The sequence below is a fragment of the Ostrea edulis genome, chromosome 5, assembly GCF_947568905.1.
Source record: "Ostrea edulis chromosome 5, xbOstEdul1.1, whole genome shotgun sequence".
NCBI classification, from domain to species: domain Eukaryota; kingdom Metazoa; phylum Mollusca; class Bivalvia; order Ostreida; family Ostreidae; genus Ostrea; species Ostrea edulis.
In genome coordinates this window covers 58,808,859-58,825,650 of record NC_079168.1, presented here as the reverse complement: position 1 = coordinate 58,825,650, position 16,792 = coordinate 58,808,859, and the positions used below count along the sequence as shown (strand labels likewise).

The 16,792-nt window shown below is 34.3% G+C and overlaps 1 protein-coding gene and 1 long non-coding RNA gene across 2 annotated transcripts; one reads left to right on the top strand and one right to left on the bottom strand.

Annotated features, from left to right (window-relative positions):
* The first annotated feature begins 1,543 nt into the window (after positions 1 to 1,543).
* Positions 1,544 to 4,259, top strand: LOC125651105 (serine/threonine-protein phosphatase 6 regulatory ankyrin repeat subunit B-like). Its single transcript, XM_048879696.2, has 3 exons — positions 1,544 to 1,595; positions 1,690 to 1,825; positions 2,712 to 4,259. Exons 2-3 carry the CDS (start codon positions 1,690 to 1,692, stop codon positions 4,001 to 4,003), a joined length of 1,428 nt encoding a protein of 475 aa, XP_048735653.2. The 5' UTR covers positions 1,544 to 1,595; the 3' UTR covers positions 4,004 to 4,259.
* A 5,570-nt stretch (positions 4,260 to 9,829) lies between these two features.
* Positions 9,830 to 15,603, bottom strand: LOC125651984 (uncharacterized). The gene is made up of 4 exons (XR_008802926.1): positions 15,524 to 15,603; positions 12,879 to 12,963; positions 12,209 to 12,263; positions 9,830 to 10,236 (listed from the first exon to the last, which is right to left on the bottom strand). It is a non-coding gene; the product is annotated as an uncharacterized LOC125651984 (long non-coding RNA).
* Between the last annotated feature and the right edge of the window lie 1,189 nt (positions 15,604 to 16,792).

The window sequence follows — 16,792 nt, the reverse complement described above, 5'->3', positions numbered from 1 at the left end:
GTTAAACGCTTGTATTGCGTTTCATCTCAAGAATCCACGAAGAAATATATCGCATAATTCTCAATATAAGTTTATGTTTTGGGAAAGTTGAACTAATGATTTAATACACAATCACACATATTTCAGCTTGTCTGTAAATATGTGTCGTTATCTAAGCGCCCCTTTTACTTCTATGGGTAATATTGCATCGAAGCAGATGAGTGTTATTGTGTCATTTGATGATTGTATATATTGTTTAATATAAGGCAGCTCATGTTTGGTAGCTTGATTGTAATTACCCAGCAGGCTACTTGCCCATTTAGACGACACAAAAATGTTTGTTTGTTTTGCTGATTACCGCCAAACTCAACAATTTTTCAGTTATCTGGTGGCGTCCAGTTTTTATTGGTGGAAGAGAGAACCCAGATACAATGTACCTGGGAAGAGACCACCGACCTTCCGAAAGTAAACTGGGAAACTTTCGCACTTCCGGCGCGAGCGGGATTCGAACCCGCGCCGACCAGAGGCGAGAGGCCGTGTGATTTTGAGTGCGATGCTCTAACCACTCGACCTTTGCATTGTGCACGTATTGTCCAAAATTTTAAAAAAAACTTTCGCAGAATTTATGACAAAGTAATACACAGATGGCAATATCGTAGATGTTGATAAAATGAGTCTAAAAGCGTAGGACCAGAATAAATAATGAAGCCGAATTCAGAGTACAACAATACACATTCAATAGAAAGCCACGACTGTTGGTCCTCCTCATCAGAGAAATCCCACATCGCTTATCTTTTTATCCTGATATAGCCGACTGTTGGCCCTCCTCATCTGAGAAATCCCACATCGCTAATCTTTTTATCCTGATATAGTCGGCTGTTGATCCTCCTCATCAGAGAAATCCCACATCGCTAATATTTCTATTTTGATATAGTCGACTGTTGGCCCTCCTCATCAGAAAAATCCCACATCGCTCTTCTTTTTTAAGTTGGCAAACGTACAACAATGCTTTACACATATACATGTAGCATGATAGTTTATCAATATTACAACTTTATAAATCTTCACACGTCCCAATAATCTTGTCTGTCACTTTCTGTACAGTTTTTAGGGGGTGTCCCTTTCTAGTCAATGCCGTCCCTTTCCTGGGCGTGTAGATTATCTTATATATTTCGGAATTGGAGAATTTCAAAGGGACACTGTGAGTGCATACTCGGTAATATGTGCAGTGTTGGTTGTGAGGGGAAAATTAAATACATGACAATATACTTACTGGTGTAGATTTTGTGTGTGATTATTGCATTATTCTTTCTAATTGTTTACTTACTAATTTTGACAGGTCTAAAAAAAGAAAAAGGTCACCGACTCCAAATTGCCTGTTAATCAAAGTATGTAGATATAAAAATTAAAAAAAACCCATAAATTGTTCTATTAGATACAAATCTGTAGTAAAGCTACGTGTGTATATGAAATGTACAATGCAGTATATTTAAATATCTTTATGCATTTGATTTTTTCCTCGATTGTCAGCATTTTCACTGATGCGTAAAAATATAACATTCTCTGACACCATTACACATCTGTATGTTTCGTTTGCGATAAACACACACCTGAAGGTAAGGCTATCTATTCAATACTTGTAAAACAAATATTGGGTGTTTACAATTTAATCTATAACGAATAAATAGTAAGTTGTCTGTTTCTTCTTAGATGACGGAACCAGAGGCATCATATTTGAACGATTGTTATGAAGACATTAAAAACAATTGCCGACATTTCATTATCCTTAATGAAGTTTACCGTGTCGGTTTTTATCAAGGACAAAGTGGGAAACACAGATCTTTAGGTAAATACTTGTACTTTCTGCAAAACCATGAAGTCATCTGTACCTTTTTACTTCGTTGTAGCAGTTTGAGGTAACCCCATTTCTAAATGCATGTCAAAATTTAAAATGTTCTCGATTTATTTGTGACAATAAAAATTGGTAGTTTATAGGAGTTACGGGGTTGGTCGCTGTTCGTTGTCCTCACCTTCCATGATATGCAATTACCCCTCCCATGTATACACATTGTGATAATTTTCACCTCGTGCTGAGACAGATAAAATTTATTTTGAAAAATATGCTGCCAAATTAAACAGAGACAGGTTGCAATATTTGCTTGCATTACACTAGAGGTTTAATTACATGTACGTAACAGGTATATCGCGTGTCACTGTTTCAACATTAGTATGTATATGTAATAAGTTTTAATAGTTAAAGAATTTTATGTTTAAGTCTCAATTGATTTCGATGATATCAAATACCGGTATGCCATTTTTATGGGGTCTTATTCTAGTTTTTTTTTGACACAGTAAATATGAAATAGAATAGTAGATTTTCTTGAAACTTAATTTTGTACAGATTCTTTAGAGAGAGGAAAAGTCTGTCTAGTAAAATGTAGGCAAATTCCCGATATAAAGTAGATTATAATTACAAATGTACATTGTACTATCAATACACAATTTACACCTTTTGTCTTATGAGGATCAAATATGTGAGAAACAGATGTCACGTGTGTTTATTTGGGTAATACATGATAAATTACTCATGGTTTTCATCGGTATTGAATTTTATTTTTCACCAGTTTCTCATATTGGTACTCGTGCTCATCAAGTTTCATACTTGCATGATGTAATTCTGTCGCGAAAGATGGGGTTTGGGGATTTCAATTGTAAAGAACTTTCTTCAACAGATGAAAACAAAGTATTTGAAGTGCCGCTGCTGCACCAAGCTGTCTTTGATGGAAACCTTAAAGAAACTCAGTGGCTGGTAAAAAACGGAGAAGATCCAAATCAGAAATTGCAAGATGGACCAAAGTTATTTCAAAGTGTTCAAGATGGATGGAAAACTTTATACGGTTACTTTGAAGGAACGACTCCTTTGATGATAGCAAGTCAGAGGGGACATTTAAAGATAGTTAAGTTTCTTCATACTCGAGGTGCAATAATATCCAAAACTGATAGTCTTGGCTTCAATGCATTTCTGTTGGCTTGTGGGGCGAATCAGCTAGATGTCTGTCGGTATCTGCACAATCACGGCGCAGCATTGGAATTCAGAGATGAACTGAATGGCATGACTCCACTTCTGATAGCGTGCAGCACAGGTAGAGAAGCCGTAGCGAGGTGGCTGGCAGGAAGAGGAGCAAATGTACACGCCTGCGACTTTTCTGGAAGAAGCACGTTGCATTTTGCTGCGTGGAACTACAACTTTCCTCTCATTGAATTATTTGTGTCAAAATCTGTGAAGATAAATGGGAAGGATCGAAATGGTAACACTCCCCTTCATTTGATGTTGTCTGACGCATCCCTGGAACCGCCCGCATTAGCGGAAGTTCTAGTCCAGAAGAAGGAAGTCGATACAATCCAATATGTATTGAAGAAGATGTCAAATTTCAAGGATATCAATCTAATAATTGATCTTGGATTGACCTTCAGTAGAGGAACAGACGACTTTCTGAATAAATCTAATGAGAAATGGACATCTCTTTCGGAGTTTGTCAAGCTAGGAGCTAATCCAAATATCAAGAACAGAAATGGACAAACTCCGTTACATACCTTACTAGAATGTCTGCCAGAGGCTTACATCTCTAAAGGAAGTGTCATTGTCTTCCATCCAAACAAAAATCAGGAATTATTGGTGCAGCTGCTTATTCTTTTGAAACTTGGGGCGGATCCCGATCTGAAACTTGGGAATGGAAGAACAACCATCAATTTATGCCAATCGCAACAAAATGCTCTAGCTCTGTGTATTTTGAATCGGTACCAAAACATTGTTGACGATAAGATAGAGAATGCAGTTGTTGTGGAAGAAACGATCGCTAAACATAGACAAAAATATCTTCAAAAACTTAAACAAGTGGAAAGCGAGATTGAGATACTATCAGACATGATTATTGAGCCTGTAAGACAACGTCCGTTTTATGAAATCGTGTATGACAATCTTGCAGCCCTATATCGATACATGGACAGTGTTGTCATTGGTTGAGGACAGAGTTGTCTCTCATTCCCTTGTGAAAATCAAGCTAACTCGTTTTAATCGAGTTACAAACTTCGTGAGGTGTGGATTCACAACAGTTTACTTCCGGAAAATGTTGCAAATACCATTTGACCTTTAGTAATGAACCTCACAAGAAAGTGTGATCTGATATCATTGGAATTCAAATACCACCACACCTAGCATGCAAGGTTGGAAATAAGTGATTATTTCTAAAAGCGCCTATAAATGAATGTTTTTCAATATTTTTACAGTATTATATTACAAAAAGCAAAATGATTTATCACATACCGTCTGTGCTCAAAAGATGATTGACCGAGCATTTTATAATATGCATGGAAAGGGGGAGTGGGTAAAACAAGTACAGCGTAATAAAACTTAATTATGAGTAATTACAAACAAATAAAAAGATAAAGTAATAAAGAAATTATGGGAAATAAGTAATAATAAACGAGTAATAAGAAACAAAATGTATTTATAACACAAGTTTAAATCCGTTTGTATATTGTTTTAATATTTTTACCCATGTATAGACGTTACCATGACGACCAGGGTTCATCGTGTCAAAGATAAGTAAACAAAAGATGAGTGATACGATAAAAGTAATTGCAGATAAGAGATACGTAAGTAATACATAACACACACAGTGTTTAAAAAGCATGTATCCATTTCTTTTGTGTGTGAAAAATATCATAAAAGTTGAAGGGAACATATTTCGTATAATTTGATAGAACACCAAGACTAGTTTCCTTTTATAATAAAATGTATTGAAAGTAACATTCCCGTTGATTAATCATGGCGTCATCTTTTACACGATCATTCCTCACGATAAATTAAAGACTAGACTGTTTTTGACATCATAGACAGTTGCTTCTTCAACAACAATGGAAAACGGAAATATTCCTATCTAGTGATCAGTCATTCAAAACATTACTATGTTATACACCATTCTGATTCCACGCACACGTACTCTGAAGTTGAAATAAAAAATATGCTGGAGTTCCTCATTGACAATATCTTCGTAATCTTTGGTGATCAGGTCTTCCAACAGTCTGTTGGAGTAGGGATGGGCACGAATTGTGTTCCTTTGTTAGCTGACCTGTTTTTATATTCGTATGAAGCAGAGCTTATTCATTAACTACTACGTGATAAGAAAAAATCTCTTTCTGTGGCGTTTTATCAATTATCAATGATAATTTTCATTCATCTGTCGATTCGATATATCCCTATGATCTAGAAATAAAAGATTGATTGATTAAATATTGTTTAACGTACCTCTCGAAAATCTTTCACTCATATGGAAACGTCAACATTGCCGGTGAAGGGCTGCAAAATTAAGGCCTATGCTCGGCGTTTACGGCCTTAGAGCAAGGAGGGATCTTTAATGTGCCACACCTGCTGTGACACGGGACCTCGGTTTTTGCGGTCTCATCCGAAAGACCGCCTCATTCAATCGCCTCTTACGACAAGCGAGGGGTACTGAGGACCTATTCTAAACCGGATCCCCACTGGAATAGAAATAAAAGACACCTAAGAGTCGTCCACTTCTGCTTCATACTTGGACATTTGAATGAAAATAGATATTAACGGCAAACTAACAACTCAACGAGTTGATTTCAGCTTCTCCATCGTGAACTTCCTCTATTTATGTAGTAATATTCCATTATCACCTGCATATGGTGTTTATATCTCTCAACGGATTCGATACTCAAGAGCTTGCTCTGCGTATGATCAGATTTCAAATCGAAGCAGGCTACTGACGAACGAGTTGATGGTGAAGGGGTTTCAACAGTCTCGTTTTAAGTAAGATTTTCTCAAATTCTATGGTCGTTATAACGATCTAGTTTGCCAATAGAACCTATCATTGGGTCAAATGCTGTCTGACGTGTTTCATACTGATTGTTAGGCCGTTCTTGGCACACTGATTTTGACTACGGATAACTCCGTTTTACCTGATCAAGATATAGGGCTCACAGCGGGTGTGACCGGTCGACAGGGGATGCTTATTACTCCTTCTAGGCACCTGATCCCACCTCTGGTATATCTAGGGGTCTGTGTTTGCCCAGCTCTCTATTTTGTACTGCTTATAGGAGTAATGAGATCGATCACTGTTCATTATATTCACCTTTCATTTGATATGCATGGAACAAGAGTACCACCAACTGTACATAATACGCCCGTGAAAAGCTAATATAAGACGTTTTTCTTACACTATGATTTGTAGAACTTGTCTTCAAGTAGTATCAGCAATCATCAGGCTGTCACATACTTTCTTTGCATAAAGAAAACCCAACAAGACAAATCATGTACTCTCTATGTAATATTTTCCCTTGGCATAAGATGTATGTGTACCAAGTTTAATGGTCCTTGCCCCAATGAATCGGTCTGCATCCTGCTACTATGACTTTGACCTTAAGAAACAATAGGCATTCTCCACTTGGCATAAAGTGTATGTATACAAAGTTTCATGGTCTTACACCCAACAGTTCGGTTTGTATACTGCCTACAAGGTTTGCCTACTAAGTGATACTGCGACCTTGACCGTTGACTTTTGACCTTGAAAAACATTAAGCATCTTCTTCTCATCATGCAGTCTGATTAAAACACCCCCTTCCTCCTTACACTCGGTGGTTTTAATCAGACTGCTCATCATGGTGATCGAATGCACGAAATTGCACAATCCTGGAGCTTACGGTTCCGTTTGTATCCTGTATACAAGGTTTTCCTACTAAGTAATACTACGACCTCGACCGATGACATCTGACCTTGAAAAACAACAGGCATCTTCCTCTCATCATGGTGATCAAATGTACCAAGTTCCAATATCCTGGAGCTTACGGTTGGGTTTGTATCCTGCCTACAAGGTTTTCCTTCTAAGTAATACTATGACCTTGACCTTTGACTTCTGACCTTGAAAAAATAGACATCTTCCTCTCGTCATGGTGATCAAATATACCAAGTTGTAACATCCTGGACTTCCGGCTGTGGTTGTATCCTACCCAGAAGGGTTTCCTACTAGGATTTCCTACTAAGTGATACTACGACCTTGACCTTTAAAATCGATAAGCATCTTCCTCTGATCATGGTGATCAAATGTACCAAGTTATAAAATCCTGGAGCTTACGGTTCGGTCTGTATCCAGGCACCTGAAGTGTGGATAACTTGTATAGAACTTATGTACATAACCCCCCCCCCCCCTCTTTTCCATAATGAAATTATACAGAACGAAAATGCCTTCTGTAAGCTTTAGAGATGACCACTTGTGTGATACTAATATATGTAAAGGTGTGCAACAAGTCATGTAAACAAACAGGGGGCTACCTGCTTCGAGACCGATTCACGGGGTATAAACCAACTTTATCGGAGGAATTTTTGCGAATATCTCGTCAGGCTAATGTAGTTTTACTTTAATCTAAATCCCATGCCATCCGTTTTATTTGTCGAATTCTGCCATTTACATGTATTTCATCGTACCCGAGCTTTTACGTCCATTGACAGCCTTAAAGGAGGTCGTGACGTCACTTTGCGTCTCGCGTTATCTGGTTCTGTATAAAATAATTTCATTCTGGAAAGGGGGAGGGGGTATGTACATAAGATATATACAAACTATCCACACGTCAGGTGCCTATGATCCTGCCCACAAGGTCCGGACAGACAGACGGACGACGCCATACCGTAATACGCCCATCTCGAAATGACATAGAATGTAGTCCAAGAATAAATCGTTAACTCAGTTGAAAATGAAATCATACCATGTTTCAATATATTTAAATGATAAGGAATAAATTTATCGTTTTTTCATTGGATGGAAGCATACCACCAAAAAACCCGTCTTATTTCGTGGTATACCTCCATCCAACGAAAAATAATAAATTCATAGAAAATATTCAATTCATGAAACGAGGTTGTCCATGTCCACACGTCCATCACTCGCCTTCATACATATACCACGTGTCCACCACTCCGCTCCATTCATGTACCACGTGTCCACTTCTCAGTTCTATACATGTACCATGTGTCCATTACTCGCATCCATACATGTACCACGTGTCCACCACTCAGCTTCACACATGTACCACTTGTTAAGGTCATCCTCCGGCCTAGGCCTAGAGTTGGATTATTAAGAGCTTGGGTAACCATCGTCTGCCAGGTTGCCACCTGCAGACCTTCACTACAAATCCATGTTGTTACATAAGGAAACCCTGACTGGAAATTCAGTTATCACGAAAACCTATCTACCCCTTCATATTACAAAATAGAGAGTTGGGCAAACACAAACCCTGGGTAAACCAAAGGTGGCTAGAAGTGAGCCCTATATCTTAATAAGGAAAATGGGGGCATCCGTAGTGTTGTGTACTACTTGCACAGTTTCACTCAAATTGACACCTGTGACCTAGAGAGTTTGATTGATTGATGTTTTCCGCCACACTCAAAATTTTTTCAGTTATATGTTCACCCCTACTAACGTTATTGTTATTCAAATTTACACCACGTGGGCTTTTTGACCCATTAAAAGGTTAGAGGTGAGGTCAAATTCCGCAGTGAAGGAAACCGGAAATAAATCTGCCAAAGCTATAGTCATTTTCTATATACTGTAATAGACATGTATCATCAATGCAAATGCATATTACGTAGAAAATTCAATTAAGTACTGTCATACCAGCGATGATTGTGAAATAGTGAAAAGCTCAGGAAGTTAAAGTCATTTAAAGATCTAGATTGTAGTTTAACTGATATTTATAGTCTTACTGTCGTGTCATGAGGGGGGCCGGGGGAGGGATGTTATTGTTAGATTCTATTACTACACTTCTATAGCATGCTATTTTTAGATTTATTCCTCTTTAAAGATATGTCATAAATTTTATAAGATATCTTATAAAACTTACAAGATATCTTCTAAAGTTTATGAAATATATTAATTGTATCCTTTATAATTGGATATCTGATAAAAGATGATAAAACATATGCTATATATTTTATAAGATATCTTCTAAAACATATATCTTATGTCTTTTAAGATATCTCAAACTTAATAAGATATCTCAAAAACGAATTTTTATAAGACATCTTGTTAACTTTATAATGTATCATATGAATTTACGTTTATAAGATATATCATAAAACATATAAGATATCTTGCATGTATATTATAAGATATATCAAAGTTTGAGCTATATTTTTTTTTTAAATTGTTTATGAGATATCTTATAAGATATGTAAAATAACTTATAAAGCTTGTGAGAAATCTCATAAATCATTTAAGATATCTTATGTTTTATAAGATATCCGTTAAACATGATATCATTTGATATACAAGATATCTTATAAAGCTTAGGAGATATCTCTCATAATTTATAATATATATCTTAAATATTTTATAAACTGTAAATTATATGAGATATATATCTTATAAGATTTATTAGATATCTTATCAGAAATAGAAGAGATTTCATAAATAATATACGAAATCCTTAAAGGAATACCTGGTAGATACATTGTATAAATATGGCGTGCCATACACCTCACTTAGGAAGAAGCTAGATTAGCAGGATTTATACAAATTATATGAATATATACATATTTTCTATATATCTTAAGAAATATCTGTGAAAAGCCTAATATGCATTTTCATAAAGTTAAAACTTAACGTACTAATTTTACTCTTTATGCTAAAGCAATTCATCAGCAAATGCGAATTATTACTACGGCTGTGCTCTGCAATGCATGCAAGCAGGTAGTTATAGTTATATAGTATCAAAGTTGGTTAAGAAGTACTATGTACAAGTTACTGCTCATAAATGGAAATTCAATGGTTGAAAATGTTCCACATTTATTGAAATATACATAGTTTTCTTATCTATATGTATTGATCAGAAAGTAAGACAATGTTACACCACTGTATCTGCAAAAAAGTTTTTTTTAGTCTTAAATATTAAAGAAATTAAACCTTTAGAGTGGAAAATCTTTACAATATGTCTATATATACATAAAATCAGATGCTGAAATTTTATAAAATTTAATTCAATATCAATATATATATACATACATTTTAAAGTTATAACAATTTCTTAAAAATTCTTGGAAGTTATTTTTACAACTTTAATCTGTGAAATGCACTTTAGAGCATCCCAGATTACAGGATTTGAAGGTAGATCCTTAATGTAAACTGATGAATTCATTTAGAAATGTGCACTGCACACCAGCTATTTCCTCAAAATGAATCTCTGAAAGAAAAAAAATTCACAATGATCAATATAAGCTATCTAAATTCTATTTTCCAGTATGAAATATGAATACTGATTGATTGTCTTAATTACTCCTTCTAGATATCTATTCTGCTTCAATTTAGTATCAATAGCATTAAAGACAAGAGTCCCATGGACCACATTGCTCACATGAGTTACCTTGGCCCATACTTAAAGATTGTTCTTGTATATTTGCATGTAAAGCTTTGATCCCTATTGTGGCCCCAACTTACTCCCGTAACCATGATTATTACAAAATTGAATCTGCACTATGTCAGGAAGCTTTCATGTGAATGTAAATTTCGTTGTCCCAATGGTTTCTTGAGAAAAAGATTTTCCCTATATATTTGTATGTTAAACTTTGATCCCCTATTGTGGCCACACTGTTCCTCTGGGAGGGGGGGGGGGCATAATTTTAACAAACTTAAATCTGCACTATGTCTGGAAGCTTTGACATAAATGTAAGACTTTCTGGCCCAGTGATTCTTTAAAAAAAAATCAAAACATTTTCCTTATATATTGTATGTGAAATTTTGATCCCCTATTGTGGCCCCATCCGACCCCCGGGAGCTATGGTTTTAACAAAATTGAATCTGCACTATGTCAGGGAGCTTTCATGTAAATATAAACTTTGCCTTACTTTCTGGTCCATTGGTTCTTGGGAAGATGTTATATTTTCCCTATATATTTGTATGTAAAACTTGGATCCCCAATTGTTGCCCCATCCTACCCCGGGGGCCATGATGTTATCAAACTTGAATCTGCACTATGTCAGGAAGCTTTCTTGTAAATTTGTGCTTTCCTGGCCCAGTGGTTCTTGAGAAAAAGATTTTTAAAAGATTTTCCCTATACCTTTGCATGTAAAACTTTGATCCCCTATTGTGGCCCCATCCTATCCCTAGGGGTCACTATGCCAGGAAGCTTGCTTGTAAATTTCAGCTCTTCTAGCCCTGTGGTTCTTGAGAAGACTTTTAATGACACCACCCTATTTTATGATCATCTCCCCTGTGAAGGGTGGCAAGTTAGGCTGAAATTAACACTATGGTTCTGGAGAAGAAATTGAAAAGGTTGAACAGATGGACTGATGACAGCAAAAAGTGATCAGAATTGCTCTTTCAAGCTTTCAGCTCATGTGAGCTAAAATCGATTTGAAATTTTTCTTTGCTATGTGATTTATCTCTACCAACACTGCATATACACTATGCCTATTTTACCAGAGAGAAAAATTTTAATTAAAACTTTACATATATACATGTATTTTATGATTTTTTTCAAAATAGATATTTAATATAATTAACAATTTATAGAAGAGAAACAAAAATACCATAATCACAATTTGAAAGTAAAGATTGTTTATTAGGAAATACAAATGTCTCCCTGAGCTCCCCAAATTGGAAGTTCTCCAAATGAAACTGCCCCTTATTGTACTGTATGGTATGGAGGAGAAAGCATAAGCAGAAGCATATAAGCATTTATGAACTCCGATAAGCCATATAGAAGTGTTCACAAATTATTTTATACCCTCCACCCCTCAGATTTTAAGAAAACAATTGGATCCTCCTATCCCTACAAAATATGCCAATCTGCAAATGGCATTGAAGTATTGTGAAAAGTTTAAGTCTAGCTCTGATAATCCATATCAGAGGAGAAGCATTCACAAGCTATTTAAACATCTTCCACCCCTCTTAGATCCACTATAAGTTTTAGAAAAATAATTGGATCCTCCCGTCCCAACAATATGCACATCTACATATGGCAATGAAGCATTGTACAAAGTTTCAAGTCTAGCAGATAAGCCATATAGGAGGAGAAGTGTTCACAAAAATTTGTGACAGACAGAAAATACAAAAACAATGTCTCGATCCCCCTGGAAGAGGGGAGACCTAATAAACTAACTGTAACATCATGCTTCAAAATACTAACGATTTATACTAAGACACTGAATACTTACAATTTACACAAAGACACTGTACTATTTGATGGGCAACAATTAAAACATATGGCTTCTAAAAGGGAAAAAATCATGCAGTTATTTAGTATGTAACAAAAAATGTAATATTATGAAATTATACGATTTGTCAATAATTAAGATTCAGTATTCCATGAAACAGTGTGTGTCACCTGCAAGTGTACTATATACTCAACCAAGACAGAAATACAGGCAAAGTGATAGCATAAGCAATAATGTATCTCTTCATGAAAATATTTCTAAGATCTGCTACATGTATAATTATTTGCTTAATTCTTATAATCTTAAATTTTTTGACTTGTATCTGATGAAAGTTTTGAGGTAGAAATTGTGTTTGTGCTTTTGTATGCATGTACATAATTTGTAAATATAGTTGTACCCCTAAGTAGATTTTACATAATAAAACACTGAACACATATACATGTACTTCATAAGTTCTGTTACATGTACATATACAACCATGCATAAAAAGATGTTTAAATACTATAACAATTTTTAAAGAAACAATTATCTGCATGCAGTGTATAATAGCTTGGTTAAAAAATTTAAGGACAGATAAAATGATCTCGCTTTGTAGACAAAATAATCTCCTTTAAAATCTTGAAAACATAATCATTATACATGTACATTCAATTATAGGAAAATGTGATACCTTGACAAATCTAGGATTCCTTTGAGGATCTCAAAATACATTTGTTCAAAGGGTGGTGAATCACTCAAAGTCCCCAAAAAGTACACTGAAAGCAGACACATGCACAAATATGTATTATGATTTGAAATTTAGGCTAAAAATATAAATTGCTGTGCAAGTCAAAATAATGGCAAGAGAAAAAGAATCCCACTTCTCTATGATACAGTACTTCCTTGTATTGAGGTGTACCGAAGACGAGTCGAATATACCAGTCTAATTTTAATTCAGATTGGGATATATAATTCGTAACTATTGTCTTTAACTAGCTGTAAACGCAATTAAGTTTTAATATTCTGATCACAATCTCCATTTAAACAAATTAATTATGTCTTATTGAACTTATTTTCACTTGTCAATGAAACTTTTAGATTTAGTTTGATTAAAATTACTTATTATAGATAAAATTGAATTACAGATGTCAAGTCCACCAAACAATGTGTCTTCAATGATCTCTTCAACAATATATGTTTATTTTAAACTAGGGGTAGTGTGTTTAATTTAGGGTCAGACACACAATTTTTATTTGACGCCTTAATTTATGCTTTTAAATTTTCAAAACTCTATCAACATGCAATATAATAAATATTTTGATCAGTTTCACTTGTATTTAATTCACAAATCTTTTTACAAGGCAATTCAGTTAATTAAATATATAGCACAAACTAAAACATGTAAAATAATAAACATTGCACAGTCAGCTTTTCATTAAAGGGAGCTTATAATTACAAAATCCTTTACTTTAGGTTAAATAATACTCAGTGCACACTATGATCCTAATTTAGCCAAACTTGAAAAAAAATCCATGTAATATGATCATGCAAAATAAATTCTTTTCCTAAATTTCTAGAACAGCTTCTGGATGATCACAGCTCAATTTTGATTTCTGAGACTTAACTGTTTAATTATGTTGCAAAATGTAATACTAAAAATGAAACAGCAAAGGTTTCTTACAGATAATTGTAGTGCAATGTAATCCTAATTGTGATTCAATATTTGATTTAAGATTTTAACTTTTTGTACAGATTGTCCTCTAACATACAGATACATGACTAATCCAAATATGAAAAAGATTATTGATATTATTACATGTGTGTTTCTGTAATTATAAGTTTGTAATTGGAGTAAGTAAATCTAAATTAATTAAAAAGATCAGAAATGCATGTAGGTATTTCATTCATAAAAGGAGAATTTTTTTTTTAGAAATGACTTATGAAAATATTTACTGCTTATAATTAATGTTTCAATAAAGGAAAAACGTTATGATGTATATCAATGTATATTGTCCCGTCACATTAATATATGTGTTAATGATTAATATATATCATAAATGCTTGCATAAATAAACATTAGTGATACATGTGTGTGGTTACAGAAACTCAGAGCTATAAACTGTCAATCTGTAAATGAGTACGAAACCTGCACCACTCAGGAATTTTAAATGTTTTCTACTATGATTTTATATAAATCAAAGACTGCGATATTTTGCTACATATAAGAAGATTGATAATCTGATAAAATTCTTTTAATTAATGCATTGTCCACTGGTGTCTAATATGCACATTTTTTACCAGATTTAATATACATGTTATAGATGACAATTACAATCCTGCATTAGATACAGGGAGGATCCTGTTAAATATAATGCACTGTCCCCTGATGTCCTTTGCAGTTTTGTGATCAACTTTTAAAATTATCACTGGTACATTATATACTTTGGCAATGGTTACTATATATATATACATGTGTACATCTAGTCATGTTCTAATTTCCATTTATTGTTGCTTTCCCTCCACTTAAAAACAATCCATAATTGGTCACCTTTGAGCGTACATACATGTAGTGTATGAAAAGGGTGCTATATTAAAATATGGTATTATTATCATTATTAAATCATATCATATAAGGAAAAGTTGGAATTTTTCATTTACATATGTACCAAATGATAATCATACAAATACATGTCATATACTTTTCATTCATTCTAATTTTCTTAGGTGTGCTGCATGCATCAATGAGTTTAATTATTAAAATCTTTACATATCAAAAAATTATGAATGGGTAGTATACACCCCCTGGTCACCACAATAGATCCAATCAATAAAATTTACTTTCTTCATAAAATAAATTCACTTTATCTATACTGCTAAATTAGGAAAATGATTATGTTTCCACCAACGAAATATTAAGTTTAGAAGTTTTAAGATACTTGCAATGCACCTTTCTTTGCTTGTAACATGCATGCACAGTCACAGATACATATATACCTCAAACATGAAACAGACTATAATATTTTCTGCGTGGAAATGGTAAATTGTATGCAACATTTCAGTGTTTGATAAATTGAACACAATCCCTATGCAACATTAAAATTTAATCATGGCACTTTGAAATAGAAAGATATCCTCTCAATATTTTTTTTCACGATAATCAAGAGTTCTTTCAAAGTTGGCCTAGGTCCAAATCTAAGGACGATAACTCTTTCTTACCATTTCTTATTTAAGCTTTATTAGCTGATGACATTAGGAAAATAATGCATTTATACGTAGATCTATATATTGCAAAAACAAATAAAGCACAATATACCATAATTTCTAATTGATACTTACATTAACACTAAAATTCCTTAAAGCACATCCATATCCGGTAGAAAATTCACCGGGTCTCAGGTAGCTCGCATTGGAGTCTCGGACCAGCGAGATTATATTTCATTCGATATTCTTTGATTTTACGCTCTACTTAACACCGATAAAGAATATGTTCCGAACACGTTAGTAGGGGTGATGTTGGCGCCCAGTTTTTATTGGTGGAAGAGAGAACCCAGATACAATGTACCTGGGAAGAAACCACCGGCCTTCCGCAAGTAAACTGGGAAACTTTCTTACCGGCGCGAGCGGGATTCGAACCTGCGCCGAACAGAGGTGAGAGACCGTGTGATTTTGAGCGCAATGCTCTAACCACTCGGCCACGGAAGCCTCCGCTTTGAAGTTTATTTGTTGTGTATTACTTGCATTAAATTGACATGTGAGACCTAGATTGTTCTAGAGAGTTTCAAGTTTATTTGTTGTGTCTTACATTCAAATGGACACCTGTGACCTAGATTGTTCTAGAGGATGTTTACTTTCTTTGGTAGAGAAAACGTAATAGCTGCATCATTGTCTTTCAAGATTGTACCAGAAAATTCACCCCTATTATAAATACACTGAAAAACTCTGATTTAAAAAAAGCTCTGGTTAGGCACTTCCTATGCATTTTGGATTATACTGGAAACTAGGATTTTGGAATTACTATTTTATGTGCGTAGATTCTGTTCGGGTTTATTGTTCAACTACCGCAAGTTAGTATTTTGCTATTGTTACAAATTTTTTTTTCAATTATTAATTTTAAATAAATATTATTGATTGTTTAATTGACTTTGTTAGTAAATTCTGCTGCTGTATAAATCAAGGGTAACTCTGACCCATAACAGAACTGGAAGCTCGTCCGGGATCAGAAACAAAATATATCCTTTTTCAAGATTTCAATATCATTTTTTCTGAAGACAGCAGAATTTACCATGTTTTCTGTCACAGATTTTCTTGTCTCGCCAAATGTTTAGTGTTCGATACCTTAAAAAAAGATAAGTTGACCAGTCTAATTCTACGCTTCGGGTTAGAGATTAAATCTACAATGCGTAAACAAGATGATAGAGATAAGGTCGCTAAAAAACCTTGTAGAAGAAAATATTTTTGAATCATATGATTTTCCGAAACAAACAACTGAACAAGTGAAATTGACGGAATTAAAATTTCAATTAGAATTAGAAAAATTAAAATTTCAAAGAGAAAGTGAAAAAATGCAAATTGAGAAAATGAAACTAGAAAATGAAAGAGAAGAAC

What these genes read in the sequence shown, in the direction of transcription:
- LOC125651105 (XM_048879696.2), top strand. Translation starts at nt 1,690, where the DNA reads ATGACGGAACCAGAGGCATCATATTTGAACGATTGTTATGAAGACATT. An exon ending in TGGGAAACACAGATCTTTAG is followed by an intron (nt 1,826 to 2,711) that starts GTAAATACTTGT and finishes TTTCTTCAACAG; the next exon opens with ATGAAAACAAAGTATTTGAA.